General features: G+C 50.4%; 1 protein-coding gene across 1 annotated transcript in view; it reads right to left on the reverse strand.

Annotated features, from left to right (window-relative positions):
• The window catches only part of ADCK1 (aarF domain containing kinase 1), a 137,358-nt gene that overhangs the window by 22,092 nt on the left and 95,068 nt on the right, over positions 1–20,198 (reverse strand). The window contains exons 5-7 of the mRNA XM_018053911.1: positions 19,449–19,607; positions 8,584–8,742; positions 1,107–1,223 (exon numbers count right to left, since the gene is read on the reverse strand). Coding sequence (XP_017909400.1) covers positions 1,107–1,223; positions 8,584–8,742; positions 19,449–19,607 — 435 coding nt within the window. The remainder of the gene's footprint in view (positions 1–1,106; positions 1,224–8,583; positions 8,743–19,448; positions 19,608–20,198) is intronic.

Raw genomic sequence — 20,198 nt, forward strand, 5'->3', positions numbered from 1 at the left:
CTCATCTTTGTGTGTTGCCCTGGAGAAAGTAGGGAAGAGCATTCACTTCCACTAGCTCTGGTTGTCCCTTGCGTTCCTTCCCCTCACCAGCCACGTGGGGCATGTCACTGCACCCCTCACCTTTCAGGGACTCCCCAGAACCTTGGGGTCATGGCTGAGGTCTGCACCATCTGCCTGCAGCCCTGCAGAACCTCGCCACTCCTCTCCCCTTCCTTGCAATACCCCTCTGCTCCCACAACTCCGCCACCCCGAGATGCGCATGCGTGCGCACACACACACACATGCACACACACGCACACGTCTGACAAATCCCCACTCAGACGGCTGGAGAAGCCGACCTGGGACAGAGGTGAGCACTTTTTCCGTGCGGCTCCCTGGGGACGGGCTCACACCCCTCGCTGCCTGAAGGATGGTGCTAAGTTGTATGACCGACTCCAACGCTGAGCTGGGAACTCCTTAACAAAAGGAACTGTGTCTGGTTCCCCTCTGAACCCACACCCTTCGCATACAGTAGGGGCTAAACAATGATGAACTCTGGTGAAAAGGTACCCCCCTCCACCCCTACCTGTGGGACCCCCTGGCGACCAAGAAGAAGGAAATGGGGTTCAGGCCCCCTGGCCCACCAGCCAGCACTCCCTGAAGGCCGGGGGGTGGCAGGCGGGAGACAGAAGCCCCTCTATGTTCAGCTCTAGGCTACTCGCTGGCTCTGGCTGTGTCCTTTCTGCCTGATACCTGGAGACCCAGGAAGGGCAGGGAGAGGCAGGAGGTGTGCCCAGGCCTCTCAGGACGGGAGATTAAGTCCTGAGGGTCTGCACCACTGTTCTTGGGTTTCTGCAAGCTGTGGGGCTCGGACGACACAAGACAGATGGTGATAATCCCCTATTTGGGCAGGGCCTGTGGGAGGGGCCCAGGGTGTGCCCACACCCCACTGCCCGCTGCCAAGCCCGGCTCAGGAGATGGGCGGAGGGCTGCCCTAGAGCACCTGGAAGACTGCTTCATGCTCCAGAGACTTAATAACTCTTCAGAAAAGACAGGCCCCGACCTCCCCTGGACATACCTGCCCCTGCCGGGCAGCCCCCGCCTGCAGCAGAGCGTGCTCGACTCACCTCGTTGACGTCAATCTTGTTCCGCTCCATGTAGTGTCTGTCGTTGACCTGCCCGCCGTCCACAAACTCCATCAGAAGCACCCGCTTGGTGGACAGCTCCCAGTAGATGCGGGGGACCTGGAGTGGGAAAGGGCAGGTCAGGAGGGGCTGGGAGGCTGGGGGCTCTGGGCAAGGGCTACAGATAGGCACGTGCACCAGACATCAGCTCACACGCCTTCCAGGAACAGGAGGGAAGGCCCAGAGGGACCCCAGCAGAGACAGGCAGGGAAGGCAGGAGGCAGGCTGAGAAAGAAGGGCAGGCTGCTCCAGGGACCCTCCTGCTTGGGGACCGGAGAATAAGTCCCCCACCTTGCTCAGCACCTTCCAGACACAAGAAGAGCACACACTAAAAGTGGGGCTTAGGGGGAAATACATGGAACCTCTCAGATCTGAGCCACAGTTGGGGTTAAAAGCTGTTTCTCTCTCGCAGGCTTATTTCAGGCTCCTCATGTGAATATCAACACTCTGCCTCAGTTTCAAAACCTGTACAATGGGTGTAATTATTATATATGTGAATGAATAAATTTTAACCAGGTGATAAATTTTTCAGTTAGGAAGTCCTGAGTTTTCTCATGACCATTCCCTGCAAGCTTTCTGTGGCAGACAGTGTGCTGAAGCCTAACCCAACACCTATTCCCAATCCTCCTCCTCCCCAGGAAAAACGAAATACTTTCCCTGCCTGCCTTGCAGTAGTTATGGCCATGTGACACAGTTCTGGCTTGTGAGTCACAAGTGGAGGTCTGCTAGAGGATGTGGGAAGGCTTTTACTTTCTTAATAAAAAGGGATGTTTATAAATACTGCAACTCTTCTTACCCTTCTCTTCCTACCTTGAGAGTGAAGTGATACCTGGAGCTGCAGCAGCTGTTTTATAACCATGAGGAAAATTCTAAGAAAATCACAGAGATGCCAGTTCTGACACTGTCAGACCACTGAGACAATATCAACAGGCAAGTCTTCCTGTTATGTGAGGAAAAAACATTCTTTTTGTTTAAGACACTCTAGATGGAGCTGTCAGTTATGTACAAACAAATGCATTCCTAACTGATATACTCTCTAATCCCCTCTGATTCTAAGCACACCCAATAATCAAAAAGATACTAGATTTCCCTAGAAGCAGCCAAGACACTGGGCTACACCAAGGACTGCCAAGTTGCCATGTGAGTGAATGACACCTATGAGTCCCACCAATGTCAGGAGGGAGGAAGGACCAGGCTTTCAGCACGCCACAATTCCCCAACAACTTAATGGGCTTATTCCAGTTACAAATAAAGAAGCAAGGGCAGCTAATTCAAGGGCTTAGGGGGAATAAGGTCTTCCCTCATCCCAGCTCTCAAAGTTCACATAGCAGTAAGACAGCAGGCTTGAGCCAAGAAACTTTTTTTATTCCCTGCTCTACTAACAACTGCTGTGTTTGAATCTAGCCACTTAAATCCTCCATGCCTCCGTTTTTCTCATTAAAAAGGAGACTGTGGGAGTTCCCTGGTGGTCCAGTGTTTAAAAGTCTGGGCTCCCAATGCAGGAGGCACAGGTTTGATCCTTGGCCAGGGAACTGAGATTCTGCATGCCCCGGGCATGGCCAAAATAAATTAAAAAAAAAAAAAAAAAGGAAGGAGACTCTTCCTGCTTCATCTCAATAAGGAGTTCTGGGGACAGAGGGGGCCATACATACCGGAGAACCCTCTGGAACAAAGGTTCCTATTGAAACCAAGCTATCATTTTGTTTTCTCCTTTCCTGCGGTTTTTGCCATTTAAAAATGGAAAAATCTGGGACCCTATGTCACTGTGAACTTAAAATTCGGTCTCGCTTGGCATTTTTTAAAAGTCTCTTTAAAAATACGAGTGCAAGTTTGCTGCTGCTGTTTGAAAGAAAGTGAAAGCAGCTCAGTCGTGTCCAACTCTTTGCAATCCCATGGACTGTAGGCTGCTAGCTCCTCTGTCTATGGGATTCTCCAGGCAAGAATACTGGAGTGGATAGCCATTCCCTTCTCCAAGGGATCTTCCCGACCCAGGGATCAAACCCAGGTCTCCCACATTGTGGGCGGATTCTTTACCAGCTGAGCCACCAGGGAAGATACTGTTTGAGGCTTCCAAGTAAAAGGGACGTACTTGGGGGTTAAGTCTTTCCCCTGGTATGCCTAGGGCCGAAGCTTGACAGCGGGGTGCCTGGGGCTCTAGAGACTCGCTGTCAGACACCCCTCTGCGTCTGCCTGGAGCAACATGGAAAACAGCCACGCAAGAGCCAGAGGTGCAAAGAGGAGACCCCAAGGCTGGAGACTGCCTGGGCTTGCTGGCCAGAGTTCTGAGTGTGCTAGGACCCCATCCCCTACATTTCCCCCAGGTGTCCCTCCAAACGCAACCAACCCAGCCTTACAACAGAATGTGCGTCTGTGGAGGCACTGCTTAGCTCTGAAACAGCAGAGACAGCACCCACCACCCCCACCAGAAAAAAAGCAAGGCAGAGGGGTTTGTCGTGGGAGCTCAGGGAGAGCTGTGGTTGCCCCTCGATGGATGTAACACAGAAATGACTGCAAAATGCAGAAGTGCTTCCTGCTCATTTAGGAGACACTTGGCCTGACAGGATACAAGATCAAGCGACTTGCCCCTAAATCAGCACGTGAGCAGGAGGCTTAAGGGCACCAGGTGAAATTCACTTCATCCTAACACTCATGTTTCAGCACCATTCCTTTCTCAGCTTTTTCCATCAAATAAGGGAAAATGAAGGAGTAAAATTTTGAAAGAGGCAATAAGAACCACCCTGTCCCCTGCCCAAACAAAAATCAAGGGAGGCTCGCGATCAAGGTGCCTGCTGACCCCAGAGGCAGGGTCACGCCCAGCCCTCAGGACCTCCAGGTCTGGGGGTCTACCTCCTCACGGCAGGAGGGCCCACTCCCGTAGGCCCTGTCTGCCCCCCATACCAGAGCCAATCCTGACCCCAAGAAGGAGAACAGAGAGTAGGGAAAGTTCCAGCCCAAGACCTTGACCTCAGCCTCATTAACAGGCCCTGACCTGCGCTTCCTCTTTGTTCCAGTGCCTGGCAAGCACACCTGGGAAGCAAGTCCTGGCATGTCCGGGCCAGCACCCATCATCTGGGGCCACGGAGCTCCCCGAACCTGAGGCCAGTGGAGCAGGGCCCAAGCCTGCAGTCAGATGGCCAGGCTGGAGCCCCAGCTCTGCCTCTGCCAAGCTGTGTGACTTGGGTAAGGTGCGTAATCTCTCTGAGCACCGGTCCCCTTGCCTGTAAAAGGCTGATGACAATTACAATGAAAGCAACGTTCCCTGCTTCCTACAGGCATGGATGAGGTCCTGGTGCTCAACACAGCATATGACAGCCACAGAGAATTTCACAGGTGGTTCTGATACAGAACCAGGGCTGAGAGTTGATGCTACAGACAGTTCAGCATAACTCATATTGTTGAGACTGTTTTGTGAAAGTCACATCCAACTCTTCGCAACCCCCATGGACTATATAGTCCATGGAATTCTCCAGGCCAGAATACTAGCGTGGGTAGCCTTTCCCTTCTCCAGGGCAATCTTCCCAACCCAGGGATCGAACCCAGGTCTCCCGCCTTGCCAGTGGACTCTTTACCAGCTGAGCCACAAACTCAGATCTGCCCATCAATTATTCCAGAGGGAGCAGAGCACAGCAGTTTAACAGGCGAGCTTGGGGCCAGGCTACCTCTGCCCCTTCCCAGGAAGCTGTGTGACTTTGGACGAGTGGCTTCATCTCTCCGGGCCTCCTCTTCCCCACAGCTGACATGGAGTTAATAATGGCATTTCCCTTGCGGGGCTGTGTACGTATTAGGGAGGAAATATACAGGGACTTCCCTGGTAGTCCAGTGCTTACGACGCCACACTTCCAATGCAGGGCTCAGGGGTTCGATCCCTGGTTGGGGAGCTAGGATCCCACGTGCTGCATCCCACGGCCGAAAAAGAGGGAACCAACGAGTAAACAGACATAAAGCACTTTAAAAAATATCTAACACAGCCTAGGCATGTAAAACAAAATTAACTGATACAGTACTAATAATTAGACATCAGTTCCTCTTAATCGTTGAGATCCTTAGAAAGTTATTTCACCAGAAGCATGCTCATCCCAGCAGGGTTTGCCCCCAGTTTCGAGAGAGTCCCAGGCCCCTTGTGCACTCAGTTGCTCAGTGGTGTTCAACTCTTTGCAACCCCATGCCCTTGGCAATACCCACCAGGCTCTTCTGTCCATGGCATTTCCCAGGCAAGAATACTGGAGTGGACTGCCATCTCCTCCTCCAGGAGATCTTCCTGACCCAGCACTAGAGAACCCTAGAGGGGCCCCTCCTCCACGTATACAGACTCGCTCCCACCCCTTGCAGTCCCAAACCCTGTGGTTTTAAGGCATCTGCCTCTATCTTGGCCCACCTGTCCACAAGGTCAGTCGCAGACCTCCCTGGCTGTCCTGTAGCCTCCCCACATGCTCTGATGCCAGATCCACAAACGCCCTGGTCTTGACCGTTCGGCCTGGCTGCCCCCTCACCTTGGCCCGGTCTCCCTGACGTGCATTTGCATTCGGTGCTCGTCTGAGGTGCAGCGATTTATAGCACAGGGCTGAGGTTATTAAACCCACTGGAAGAGGCCGCACACACCGAGAGGTAAACTCTGCACTGAGGCTTAATTACGCACAGATGTTGTGATGGGGTGCCAGTGTGCAAAAGCAATCTATCTCCTGTTTGAAGAGCTGAACTGGGTGCACGGCACAAAATTCGCTTCCCACTTGTTATGTATTTAGGCAAAATTAATTACTCGGGAGCCTTAATTCTAACATTCTCTTAGGAATAGGGTGCGGGCTTGAGAAGCAGCAGGTCAAATCGTTACATTAATTATTCACCCATTTGGCAACCTCGTTTCAAAAATTTGTGTTATTATTATTATTACATGTCTTGGTCTGACAGATGCTAGTTGGCCCCAGCCAGGGGACAATTTTGCTGTTTCCAAGGGAACGGTGGAGGAGATGGTTCTGTTTGTCTGGCTCACAGTACTGGCGCCGAGGACAACCCCTGCTGGGTAAGAGGCAACAGAATGTCCTTAGATGAGCACCAGAGTTGAAGTCAGAAAATGCTGTTTGTACCCCAGCTCTTCTCCTCTAAGACTGCCACCTGTAAAATGGGATGATGGTTTTTGGAAGGATCTCGTGTTCCTGTGTCTGCCTAGTATTCAGAGACACAGAAGAAACACTCAGTAACTTCTGCCTATCCCCTTGCACAATCAACACTTCTTGGAAGCCCCCACTGAGCTCCTTATCTGGGCAGAATTAGATACTTCCTCTCGGCATCCACAGAAACAGAGATCAGTCTCTGCCATAGTGCTCACAATCTGAACTACACAACCCACTGTGTGTGTGTCCCCCACCAAATGGGAAGTCTTCTCAGGCAGGAGCCAACCATCTCTGGCTTAATCTATATACCCCCAGATCCTAGCACAACCACAGGCTCAGGAAGTGCTCGATAAATGTGGAATAATGGAATGAAACAAAAGGAATAGGTAAGCGGAAGAGTCATTTAGACCCAACGATACAACGCTTATCAGTTAATATTATCACTTGTGTGAGAAAGCCAAGTTTTCATTGAATTGGTGGCTTGAACCTCAAGGCGGGGCAATGTTACCAGATCATCTGGATTTGTACACACAAGAAGGTCTGCACACACAGTGGCATTTCCCTTGTAGGGCTGTGTGAGGACCAGCCAGTCAAGCAGGCTGGGAGAGTCTTGCCAGACCCAACTCATTCAAAGAGCTGAACTCTGCCAGTGGCTACACCATCCACCAAATCAGTGTCTCAAGACGCCACACCGATCACCAGAGTTGTGGGTCTTCATCCCATCGACCAAGATTTAGGATTCTCAGGCAGCTAGACATACCCTCCCCACCTCTGTTCATCAAACTGGAGAGCCTAAGTACAAACCACTGCTTCCAGCTTCTCAGGATGTCTTCACAAGCCATGTGGACACTTCAGTCCCAAGCAAGAGACCTTCCAGCCCACATGCTGAGACACCCTGCCCAGGAAGAGCCCCACTTGACTGTCTGCTCTGGAACTAGGACCTGGAGCCCTGCGCCCCATCTTCCCACAATCTCCAGGCCTCTCTAGCGGAAAAGCAGAGAATGGATCCCTTCCAAGAGTTGAAAGCCAAGCTCTCCACATAGATACCAGAGGCGCCTGACCCCTGCACTGCTGTGACGAAAAGGGTACCCCTGGTAAATGGGTCCAAGCCCAGCCACAAAATGTGTTGGAAGAGCAAGTGCCATGGGCTTGCATCTATCTCGTTCCAACCTCCATGGGCCCCGTGGGGAACATCAGGACAGTCCTCTAAGACCAGCTCCAAGGCCAACTCCTCAGCAGAGCCTTCCCTGCCCTGCTCCCCCGGAAGCCCCTTCTTCTGAATCCTTAGAGCAGGACTCTCACTGAGCTGGGACTATGTGTCATTGGATGTTGTCTCCCACGGTAAGTGTTGCCTGTCATGTCAGCAGTTCCCGTAAAGACTTGAAAACACGAATCTGTTCCAATGTAATAGATACGTGAGGGAACAATTTGATCACAACACAGATTTCACATTTGTTGATGGTGCAACACCATCCATGAGAAATACTCAGAAGTGCAGAAAACTTGTATTTGGCTGATCCAAACAGGAACACCTGAAGCAGGCACAGCTCAAACATTGCCATGTGTGTGATGGGTCACAGCCCCCCACAACTTCTGTTCAATTTCAGATGACCCCCGCTACCACCTCTTCACAGTAACTCCCAAGCAGCAAATCTTCTGATGCCCATTTCCGCAAGCCCGTGTCCAGTAAAGTGCCATGTGTGCTGTGGTCTTCTATATTTCTTAGCCATTTAACGTGTGCCAAAGTACGGTAGCACTTCATTAGGTTCCCATCTGCTTTTATTTTCTGGATCACTGGTGACATTTTTGAGTGTTGTAAGCCTAACCCCCTTTTTGCCCATAAACCCTGTGGTTTCTGCTGTGCCATTCTGCAAACGGTGGAGATTTCTAGGACACATGTTACAGACCTGTGTATTCAGTGAGCTGATGTAATAAAGTTTTAGGAAATACGTCGGAGCATAGTAACGTTAGCTATCATCGCCATCGCCATCACCATCAGCGTCATCAACCCATGATTCATGGAGGCTGAGACCGTGGCTTACAGGCCCTCAGGAGGGCTCAGGGTCTTGCAATTGTAGACCATTCCGTAGACATCAGTTTGCTTGACAGGACAACAGTCCCCTCTGGTAATTTGTAACTTAGCCTTCTTGAACATGCATCACCAGGGACAAATCAGTCATCCTCAGGGAGAAGACCCAAGAAGGAGACACCCTCTGTGGGTCCTGCAACGGGAGATGCTCAGGGCTGGGAGGTCGGTCCTCCCCTGTACTCTTCTGCCCAATCACCAGGCCCCCATGGCCCTGCCTTCTTACCTTTAAGAAGTCAAAGTGCTTCAGCATTTGGGCCACTTTCTCAGCGTTCCTTCCCTCATTGAGGAAATCCAACTCCAAAGGCAGGTTCTTCTTGGCTTCATCCACCAACCACATGAACTCGAACTCTGGAAACAGCTGCTTCACAGCCAGGACAAGCACCTGAAACCCACAAGCACCCCATCAGCCAGTCCATGACGCCCACCAAGGGCGGTCTAGTCCCTGTCCTTCTGCCTGGTCTGGGCATTGACAAGTCCCCAGGCCTCCCCTGGAATAAGGATGGCCCCCCTGGGGCCCATCTCTGTAATCCAAATCCTAGATCATAAAAGCCCAACAACCGCCAGCAGAAACCGCTTCCATCCTTTGCTGGGTGTTCCCCACTTGCCCAGCACTGGGTACGTGCTATTACTCCCCTTATTCCTCCATTTAGTCTTCACAGCAACTCTGGGAGGTATACACTCTTATCAGCCCCATATTACAGATGAAAAAAGTTGAGGTTCTCAGAGGTTATATGATTTTTCCTAAATGTGCCCAGCAACGAAGCCTAGAGCCAGAATTCCCCCTGGGTCTACTCAGCCCCAAACCCTTCCTCTTAAGCACATCACTGAACACACTGAACATCACATCTTAAGCCTTTGCTGCTCCTAGACTTGTGCTGCGTGGTCCTGTCGATAAAGGGCCATGGGAGGGGGCCGCGGCTGTAACTGCATTCTATCTGTTTCTTCGGCTGAGTGGTTGGCACCTGAGCATTTATAACATCTTTTATGCTTTCTGTACATCTAAAATATTTCATGATAAAAAAATTATATCAGAATACGAAACCAAGGGTGGACATGACAAGAGGAGTAAGAGATAAGGGATTGTCCACTTGGATGACAAGCTTGGATTTCTAGCGATCTGGGCCCACTGTGGATTCTTGAGTCAGGATGTGATGAAAGAGGGAGCTTTAGAAGACTTATCTGGCATTTCAGTTGTCAGTTTAATGATGTGAAGGAAACATGACTGGCACAGAACCAGAGCCCAGGGGTATCTGCAGGGCACAGCACAGCCCCTCTGTGGGCACGCACTCAGTTCTGAGGCTACCCCACCACCAGAGCTCTGGATCTGAGATAGTCTCACAAGTTCACAAACAATGGCTCTGTAGTGAGAAAGCAAGGGTAATGCCGGGGCCATGGGACATGTTCCAGCATCGGGGTAGGGTGGGGCAGAAGGCAACGTTCCTGCTCTCCTATAAACCCTCCTGTTGGCATTCAAAGTCGGGCCTGGGGAGAACCACTGACAGTCTCTCATCTGTGATTCTTGGCACAGATTACAGCCCAAGTCCTCTGAGAATCCATCTCTGGCCCTGGCCAGAGCAGGACACGGAGCAAGAACTCAAGAACCATGGGCCCATCGGTACCAAGAGACCTTCCTCCCCTGCTAAGGAAACGTAATGCTTATGTAGCCCCCCAAATTCATATGTCAAGCCCTAACCGCAGGGAGACGGTGTTCAGAGGTGCGGTCTTTGGAGAGTAATTGGGCCTAGAAGAGACCATGAAGGTGAGGTCCCCATGACAGGTTAGTATCCTTATAAGAAGAGAGAAACCAAAGCTCCCCGCTTCCCTGCCAGGTAAGGTCACAGAGAGCAGGCAGCCATCTGTCTACAGCCAGGAAGAGACTCTCCCTGGGAACAGAATCAACCAGCACCTCGAGCCTGGACTTCCAGCCTCCAGAACTGGGAGAAATAAGTGTCTGTGGCTTAAGCCTCCCAGTTGATGGCATTTTGTTGCAGCAGCTGAAGCTGACCAAAACATCACCCACTCCACCCAGAAGGCCTTGCTGGGTCCCAGTCATAAGCCTTCTCTCCTGCTTTTGTTTGCCCTAGTCTCTGATATGATTCCAACACTGTATTAGGCACAGACAGCGCAGCGAAATAAATCCAGAGCAGGGCCATTAACTACAAGGCATTTACAGCTTTGTTTTTAAATCCTATGTCCGAGGCGATGTAACAGACGCCATTCTAAAAGAATCATCACACAGGGTTATTATACTCAATTTCTCTCAAATCCTCTTTAATTACATTTGGCTGCAGTCTAATTTCTTTTAAGGCTTGTCTAGTCTTTCATGGGCCAGACCTGCGACCTCATGATAATCGATTTCGTTTACATTTTGTTCCTGTTGGTGTCACATGAAACGAGAAGGGAGAGGTGGCAACAGCAAGGGCCTGCCTGTGTCAGATCTGGGCACCACGTCTCGTCGCCGTGCCCTCAGATGGCCCTTGGCTGCCACCCGAGGGGAAGCAGAGCTGGTGCACAGGAAACAGAAGCACCCGCCCGGCCCAGGCCGAGGGCACAGCTGTCATCTGAGGCACCTGAATTCCAGTCTCTAGGCTCCAAGTCTCAGGCAAGAAGCCTCTTGTGTGCTGTGCCTGCTGCATGCTAAGTCGCTCCAGTCGTGTCCGACTCCTTGCAACCCCAGGGACTGTAGCCCGCCAGGCTCCTCTGTCTGTGGGATTCTCCAGGCAAGAACACTGGAGTGGGTTGCCATGGCCTCCTCCAGGGGATCCCCCACCCAGGGACTGATCCCACATCTCTTATGTCTCCTGCATGGGCGGGCGGGTTCTTCACCACCAGCACCACCTGGGAAGCCCTTGTGTGTTTTACTCCAGCATAGGTTCCAGACCTTCTCACCCAGGAGGGACGAGGAAGGAGCCACAGTGAGTCTCACTCATCTTTTTCAGCCAAAATGTATTTACTGACTAAGGTCCGTCTAGTCAAGGCTATGGTTTTTCCAATGGTCATGTATGGATGTGAGAGTTGGACTGTGAAGAAGGCTCAGCACCGAAGAATTGATGCTTTTGAACTGTGGTGATGGAGAAGACTGTTGAGAGTCCCTTGGACGGCAAGGAGATCCAACCAGCCCATTCTAAAGGAGATCAGCCCTGGGATTTCTTTGGAAGGAATGATGCTAAAGCTGAAACTCCAGTACTTGGGCACCTCATGCAGAGTTGACTCATTGGAAAAGACTCTGATGCTGGGAGGGATTGGGGGCAGGAGGAGAAGGGGATGACAGAGGATGAGATGGCTGAATGGCATCACTGACTCGATGGACATGAGTCTGAGTGAACTCCAGGAGTTGGTGATGGACAGGGAGGCCTGGCATGCTGCGATTCATGGGGTCGCAAAGAGTCGGACTCGACTGAGCGACTGAACTGAACTGAATGACCCTGGACCAGCTGCAGGTACACACAGAGACCCACATGTAGCCAAGTGAGGTCTATATCAGGCGATGAGGCTCCTGTGGCCACACACTACCTCCTCATTGTTGACTGTCTGGTCACTGTCATTTGTGAAATGTTAAATTATCATTAATATCCAAACAGCCCTGAAAGGCACCTTAAAGATTTTTCTGTTACCAATCGATTATGTAATTAGTCCTTACTAATACTATTGGTTATTATTAATACTTTATATCATTGATCATAAAAGCAAAGATTTTATTGGTTGATATTAATTGCTAATAAGTTACTAAACTAATTCATAACCCTGTGACTTTGCAGGACTCATAAAACTGGTTTCCAAACCATTCTGTGGTGGTTGGCAAGTCACTCCCTTGGTTACTTTAAAATGAGAGGGTCTGTTTGGATGGAAGTTAGTGGTTCATAGTTTTAGAGGACGTCATCCCCTTTATAGGAAGTCATCAATTTGAAAATGTGATGCCAGCAATGAAGCCCAGAAAACATACATACTCCCATAATTTTGTACATAATTTGGGGGTTTATCACCCCTTGAACTTCAAACGGAGGATTGAGGTCAGGTTAAGAGGCATCCGGTCCAAAAAAAAAAAGAGTCATCTGATCCAAATCTAAAACAGTTTGGGCTGCTGCCACTTTGGACTTTTCTGAGCTTGGGAAAAGAAAACGAAATTCCATTTCACCCTCTGTTTTAATTCAGTTCCCTTCTGAAGAGCCTGCCCCCAGTAGATTCTTTAAAGTTTTTCTTTCTTGACAACAGATGCAATCAACTAAAATAAAACAGGTGTTGTTATCAATTTGACTTTTTTATTTTTCTCCCAAATTCATCTTCTCCATAAAATTCTTCCAACTGCCAGTGTTTTCACCAGTGCCTAGCACGTATTCAACACTCAGCAGATGTTTACTGAATATTCATGTGAATGAATGAGTGAATAAATGAACATTCCAAAAGGTCTGCCTTCTCCCCAGAAATAGTTATATGCTCACATGTGCATTACACAGATGGATTACATCTGTACGCCTTGGAGATTTGGGTGGAAGAAGGGATTACCTCTGAATGTGGGGGAACCACAGTTTTAAAATGCCTGAGAATATTCTACTAGACTTGAAGCCTTGTTAATTAATCAGGGTATATTCAACAATTAATAGTTCCTTCAAGGGAGAATAATGAAGTCATTTTCCCATAGGACTGTTGGCTCCCAGGAAGAAAACTAAATCATGGACCACACAGAAACATAATGGAAAAATTGAGTCACATAAAAGTTTGGAAATTAGTGATTGCTATACATGATGGCAAAAAAATGGGAATTATCATTATTCAGACATAAGCACCACACTATGAGGCACTTGATACACATGCTCTCATTTCTTCCTCTTCTTGCCCATTTCACAGAGAAGGAAATTGGATCCAAGAGGTTAAAGCATTTCTCAAGGTCACATAGCTTGCCATTTCAAATGCAGGACTCGGACCCACTTTTTCTTTCTTCCTTTCACTTCTTTCTTTACGCAGTCCTGTCTCAGGCAACACAATATAGGACAATACAATAGAGAGCCTGAGATAAAGCATAAAAGGAGCTTTGTAAACTGTAAAATGCAGCTGAAATTCGAGTTACTGCTATCACCTTATTATGTATTATAAAAGAAATAATGGTCCACGGGAAAACAGGACACTAAATAGAACGCCTGCGTGGATCCGAGCTGGTAAAAATGGATGTTCGACAAGGATCGAAAATCAATTCAGAGTGATGGAAATAGCTTACCGTTCATGGGGTTTATCTTTGTTCAGATAAGTTATTAAAGTGCATACTGTTTAGAAAACAGAATTACAGGGTGAAGAGAAGTTTCCAAGGGATGATCTACATCTCTGGGGCTTTCAAAAATGTACTTAAAAAAAATAAAATCAGCTGTTGGATTCTGTGCCAACACAAACATTACCTAGCCACCCACTGTTCAATCAACACACTCAGAAAAGAAACAAGATGACAGACAGCATGCACTGAAAATGTTGTTCAAAAAAAATCAAAAACATAACTGTCACAGGTCTTTATTTTTAGAGACCCTGGGTGTGAGCCGGAGGCCATCCAATGGGGGATGGGATTCTGGTGCTCAGATCTGAGCACCCCGCCCTAATGCTGCAGACCTTGGGGACAGGTGATACACGAAGGACCTGGTCAGAAGTTAGATTCTTTAGGATACAACACGGGGCGTTCATTACCAAGTTCAGAAGCTTGAGAGGTAACAGGGTGTAATACAGGGTAGTGCTCTTGAAACCTGGGAATGATGGTCTTAACACTGCCTCACAGGTCAACTGAGTCCTGCCCTGTTCTTAGACAGGAGAGTGGCAGTGATTTCCAGCCTGCTAAGTAAGCTCCCTGCTCTCGTGGGCAGGCAAGCACTGCTGCAAAGCCAGCCCGCCAGCAGACAGATAGACTCTGCCTTGTCAGTTCACCCCTTGCTGCTGAATCATTGTTCCAATCTCTGGGCCCAATTAGTCTGGCTCCGGACAGCCACTCAAATCATTAAGAGTCACTGGCCGTGCATCGAGAAGTAGAGTTGCCCCAACTATTAAAGGGACAATATCAGGTGATGATGACAAAGCTGAAAACACCCTTGGCTGTGCCTTTCTCTTTTGTGCAAAGTCACCGACACCATCAGGTTCATCACCATTTACTGAGAGTCGGTCTCTGATTCTCTGGCACCAGTCAGCAGCTCTCCCCAGGACTGTCTCCTTCCCCAGGAGAAGGCCCAGGTTCACAGGAGACACAAAACACCAGGGTGGCACATGCTCCTGGGCACCAACCCACTTCCTGGCCAAAAGAACCTCTATTTTGTGCATGTTTCATGACCTTCAAGGAAGGCAGACCTTAGCCTGAGAAGGTGAATCACAATCAGTCTGAGGCAGTCAAAGTGGTCCCAAGCCTCTTGCCAAGACTGCTTCAGGCTTGGGTGAGTAGATCTGCTTCTGGCCAATGAGTACTGAAAGAAATTCTACTGAACGGCTATTCTTTAATACGAGGAAGGACACTGGTAATCGCAGGAACCCTGCAGCTGTTTGAGGGCCATGAGGAGCACTACCTTAGAAGGACAAGCCAGGAAGCTGAGCTGGCAGAGTGGGAGACACAAAGAACTGAGGTCCTGAAAAGCCACAGTGAAGTGCTGGATTAGTCAACCTGAAACAGCTGGCCCCACTTGTAGATGTCTTGAAATGTGAGATAATATAGGTTACTATTATTTATACCACTGTCAGTTGGATTTCCTGATACACACAGCTAAAAGCATCCTAACTGATATAGCTAGCAGTCCCCACCTCCTTATTCTCAAAAGTTTCACTCTTGTAAACCTCTATCCTTACAGCAGATATGTGTTTGGATTTACAAGCCCACTTTGTAAACTGCAAATATCCAGAAGTTAAGCCTATGAGCCACTCTCCCCTTAGTATGAACTACTTTACCCAAATTTTCTTCCTCTCAAGACAAGGCCGGGACCAAACACAGGGCTGAAGAGGAGATAGAGACAATGGTGGGCAGTGGGAGAGAAGTCCGAGGGCACACAACACCCGGATTTAGCAAGAAAAGAAGCACCAGAAAGCTCTGCAGAAAAGCGGCTTTGTCTCCCTTCTATCTTCAAGTTTCCGGCAGGTATGACAGTCCTAATGCCTCTCAGCAATCATTCTCTCCCACCAAGCACACCCAAAAAAATATCACCCCTAAAATCAAGGCACCATGTAGGTCTGGGCTGAATTTAGGTCTGAAAAAACAAAAAGTCATGCTCATTTCACATATAAAACAAAATGAGCTTTCCAGTTGGCGCTTCTTGGTTGTAAACCAGAGAAGGGTGACCAAGTTAAGACTTTTCCCACCAGAGGCCAAGCACGGTGAGAAGGCAGTACCACTCTGTGCTGCTGCTGCTGGCAGTCCACAGAAGACCTCAGGCCTCGTTTCCAGCTTCTCTCCTACAGGCGGTGAGTGCGGGTCTCTGGTCTGCCTTGAGATCCCAGCCCCAGCCACTGCAAGGGAGCCGGTACTCTGTATTCAGCACATGGCCACACAGCTGGTGATTTCAAGAAAAGCATCTGATGCTTATCTCAGGGAGGAAGATGCCAAATCTTCACCACTGCTATTGTTGCGGTTGACCTTATGGCCACCATTACTTAGGGAGGGGTGATGCTCTGGGCAGAGGAGAGATGTGAGCTGTCCTCCCAGCCCCCGTGGGCCCTGTGGGTACCACCAGGCAGAGACAGGTTCCAGCCCAACTCAGGTGTGGCCGCAGGGTCCCAGGAACACCCAGGGACCCCCCGAGACTGGCAGTGCGCTTCCATCTGTGGCTGCTGCATATCACGGATTGATGCTTCAGAAAACCCAGGTTTCCAGGTGGGTGCCCAGTGCCACTCAGCAGCCCCGCTCCCGGGTCCCGGTCAGCTCCCTTCTCCAGCACACCCAGCAGGATTCCAAACCTTCATCCCCCTCAAGCCTCCATGCCACCTCCTACCCCCTCCTTCTCAGCAGATGGTCTTACCTCCCACTTCAGAGGAAAAAATAGACGCTATCAGCCTGGTACAACTCGGCTGCCCACTGTCCCTGCCTTCCCCCACTGCCCCACTCACTCATCTGGACCCAGCCTCAAGAACAAAGCTCTAGCCCCAGAACAGAGGCTGCCAAAGCCTCATGCTTCTGCCTGTGTCCTTGGGGCCCAGTCCCTCCAGGCATCTCCTGCACCAGCTCTATGAGGTACTGCTCTCCTCTGAATCTCTAAGCCCCCAACTCCGCTGCCCCTTCCCCATCAGTGACAGCCTCTGCCAGACCCCCACCTAATCCTGTGCTTAGATCTAACCACTACCCTCACTGTCCCCCACCATCCAAGGCCAAACATGGAAAGGGTAGTCTCCATTAACCGTCTCCACTCCCTGAGTCCTCAATTCTCTTTCACTCCCACTCACCCCATCGTCCCTGTTCTTCCCAAAAAACTCTAAGTCACCAAATCCAACATACTCTTTTCAGAGTTTTACTAATTTACATTCCACTTGGCAATATCAATTAATTCTGACAGACTCTATTTTCCAAAACGACTGCAACAATGTCTCCCACTCTAGTGCTCTTCTGGAACCATGCCATTCCCCCATCACGAGGCAGAGTCTATTTCACTGCCCCTTAAGCCTAGGGTCCATCTAGTCAAGGCTATGGTTTTTCCAGTGGTCATGTAAGGATGTGAGAGTTGGACTGTGAAGAAAGCTGAGTGCCGAAGAATTGATGCTTTTGAACTGTGATGTTGGAGAAGACTCTTGAGAGTCCCTTGGACTGCAAGGAGATCCAACCAGTCCATCCTAAAGGAGATCAGTCCTGGGTGTTCCTTGGAAGGACTGATGTTAAAGCTGAAACTCCAATACTTTGGCCACCTGAGTATGAGTCTCCTTGCTAATAAATCCAGAAACCTGTATTCCCAGCCTGCATTATAGACAGGCTTTCCAGGTGGCTCAGTGCTAAAGAATTAGCCTGCCAAGCAGGAGATGGCGGGCTCGGGAAGATTCTCGGGAAGAACTTCCTGGGTTGGGAAGATCCCCTAGAGAAGGAAATGGCAACCCGCTCCAGGATTCTTGCCTGGGAAATCCCACAGACAGAGGAACCTTTTGGGCTATATACTCCACGGGGTCGCAAACAGTCTGACACGACTTTAGCAACTAAACAAGAGAGACCCGGACAGCAATCTTATAGTACATGGTTGCTCCACCACCCACTGCGTTTGTTCTGACATCCATGCCACCTCCTTATCTCATAAGAAAGTACATTCCCCAGGCTCCCTTGCCAACCAGCTTCCAGCTAGGTTTGGTGGCATACAAGGGGACAGGAGGAGGTGAAACACCCCCCACCTTAAACAGCATCTGTGGCTCCAGCACCACGTGACGGGCCCGATGGCCATGACCCACTCCCCTCCGGTGGCCCCAGCACCTGGGATCCAGGGAGCCACCTCTTCTTGTCCCTCCGCTACAAGGGCGGCAGTGGCTTCCTGCCTTGGGTGACCATCTCATCATCCCATTTGGCTTCTCAACGATTCCATCCCCGGTGAACCGCATGTTCTGTTTTAAACTCCCCCTGACGTGCCTAGAGCAAGTTACTTTTCCCCAGCTGAACTCAGACTGATACACATGGTTAACGGCCCCCAAGTTTAAGTTACGATTTGTTTCCATTCTCATCCATACCGATATCTTCCCTCAAGCCACGTGAACCAAGCTAGCCACAAAGTCCTGATGCTCCCACCCCGCGAATCCACGCCTCTCCTCCGCCCCCATGACGCTGCTTTGGTTCACACCACTGCTCTCTCAGAGCGGTGCAGGAGCCCCTCAGTTAGTCTCCCTGGCTGCAGTCTTCCTGCCTCCCCAAACATCCTCCAGACTGTTAACACACTTTTATTTCTAAGGCATGTCTGATCACGATGTTTCCCTGATTTAAATTCTTAAATGGTTCCCCACTGACTGCAGGAGAAAATCAGATCTGCTCGGTTCCCCAGTAAAATGCGTACTTACTATGTGCTCCACCCTGTACTTGAGCCTGGAACCCAAGGACCTCTGTGTTCCATCCTGCCTACCTTCCCAGCCTCGCCTGCACCCACGCCCAGCTGGAACCATCTGAACCAGCTGACACTCTCCACGTGCACCCTGCTCCCCTAAGACTCGAGACCTCCAGATGGGTCACCCTTCCGCTGTCCAGTGGTCTCGTGGGCGCCTCGGTGAAGCCCCTCTGATGCCCCCGTCAGTCCAGGCTCCACGGCACCTTGCCAACACCCCTCAGATGCAGCTCACAGTCGAGGACTGTTTGAGTTCAGGCCTCCACTAAATGAGGGGGGGGCGGGCTCTCCGAGGATGAAGAGGCAGGTCACTCACTCGTGTGTCCTATGCACCTGTCAGGTTTAGTCAAAGAGAGCTGAAAGAATGAACTAAGTGTCCAAAGTGAGGACAGGGAACCAAGGAAAGGGAAAGGAAGGAGGGGAACATGCTGGCAGGGTTAGCAGGCTACGGACCTCCCTGGGGCTGCTGGCTATGGCCCAAGCCTTGGCCACTCACCCTTTCCCCTTGCTCGAGGCAGGGAGCTAGAAAAGTCCAGAAGCACAGGACCCACTAGAGCTGTCTCAGGGCCAGTTTAGGGCACGCGCGTTCGCTCGCGCAGAACAAGTACCAGAGAAGCAAACGAGCTCTCTGCATAAACATTTCTATGTGATCTCCGTGTCATGTTCAAACTCCTTGGCTGACCACATGCTCCCGTTCATTATAATAGACCAGATTAGGATGTAGCTTTTTCTACCCCCAAGGAAATTACTTATTTGGGTCACCTCGTTTCCACAACATTCCCCTCCACTACCAGGTCTCCTTGGCCCCAGCAGTTGCCCACATGTTCTGAGACCATCCACACACAATTCCCAGGAAAGAATCCAAACAATTCCCAGGAATGAATCAAAAATCGGCCACCCGGTCCCCGGGTCACAGTGTTGCCATGACACCTTTGTGATCTCAAGCTCTCCTCTCTCGCTCTGTGATTCAGAGGCCCACACTCTGCCCCACAGGCCTTCCACCAGTTTCACTGGGACTGCCCAGATCCCAGGGAAACATTGAATGAGGATGAAGGGAGGGAAGGAGGAAGGCTCTCACCTCCATCAGAAGAATGTCCTTCGAGCTCTGAGCCTGCACCTTCGGGTGCTGGACCTTCACGGCCACCGTCCGCCCGTCACGCAGCACGGCCTTGTGGACCTGGGCCAGGGAGGCTGCCCCCAGAGGGGTGTCATCAAAGCTCAGGAACAAATCATGAATCTGTCAAGAGAGGAGAAGAGAGGACAGGGCAGTTACGAGGACTCAACTCACTTAGAGGGGCGGAAGGAGGATGGGCCAGGGCCTCCACCGGCAGTGGCGAATGCCTCCATGACAGACTTCTCCTCTCTCAGCTGCTTTGCCTGGGTCCTTTGCAGCCATGGAAATTCACACACACCTGTCCTCACTCAGGAAGTGAGACAGAAAACACATGTGGAGGACGTGACTCACCTGTGCTTGGAAACCCAGCTCATCTCTACTTAAAGCCAAAAAAGGGCCATCTAGAATGTCCAAGATTATGCATCATCCATCCATTTAATCACCTACCATTGGACCTCCAGGGGCTTCCCTGGTGGCTCAAACGGTAAAGAATCTGCCTGCAAGGCAGGAGACCCAGGTTCGATCCCTGGGTCAGGAAGATCCCCTGGAGAAGGGAATGGCCACCCATCCCAGGATTCTTGCCTACAGAATCCCATGGACAGAGGAGCCTGGTGGACTACGTCCACGGGGCTGCAAAGAGTCGGACACGACTGAGCAATGAACACTTGCACCATGTGTGCCTCCCAGGCTCTCACATACGGACACACTCAAAAG

The sequence above is a fragment of the Capra hircus genome, chromosome 10 (assembly GCF_001704415.2).
Source record: "Capra hircus breed San Clemente chromosome 10, ASM170441v1, whole genome shotgun sequence".
Lineage (NCBI taxonomy): Eukaryota > Metazoa > Chordata > Mammalia > Artiodactyla > Bovidae > Capra > Capra hircus.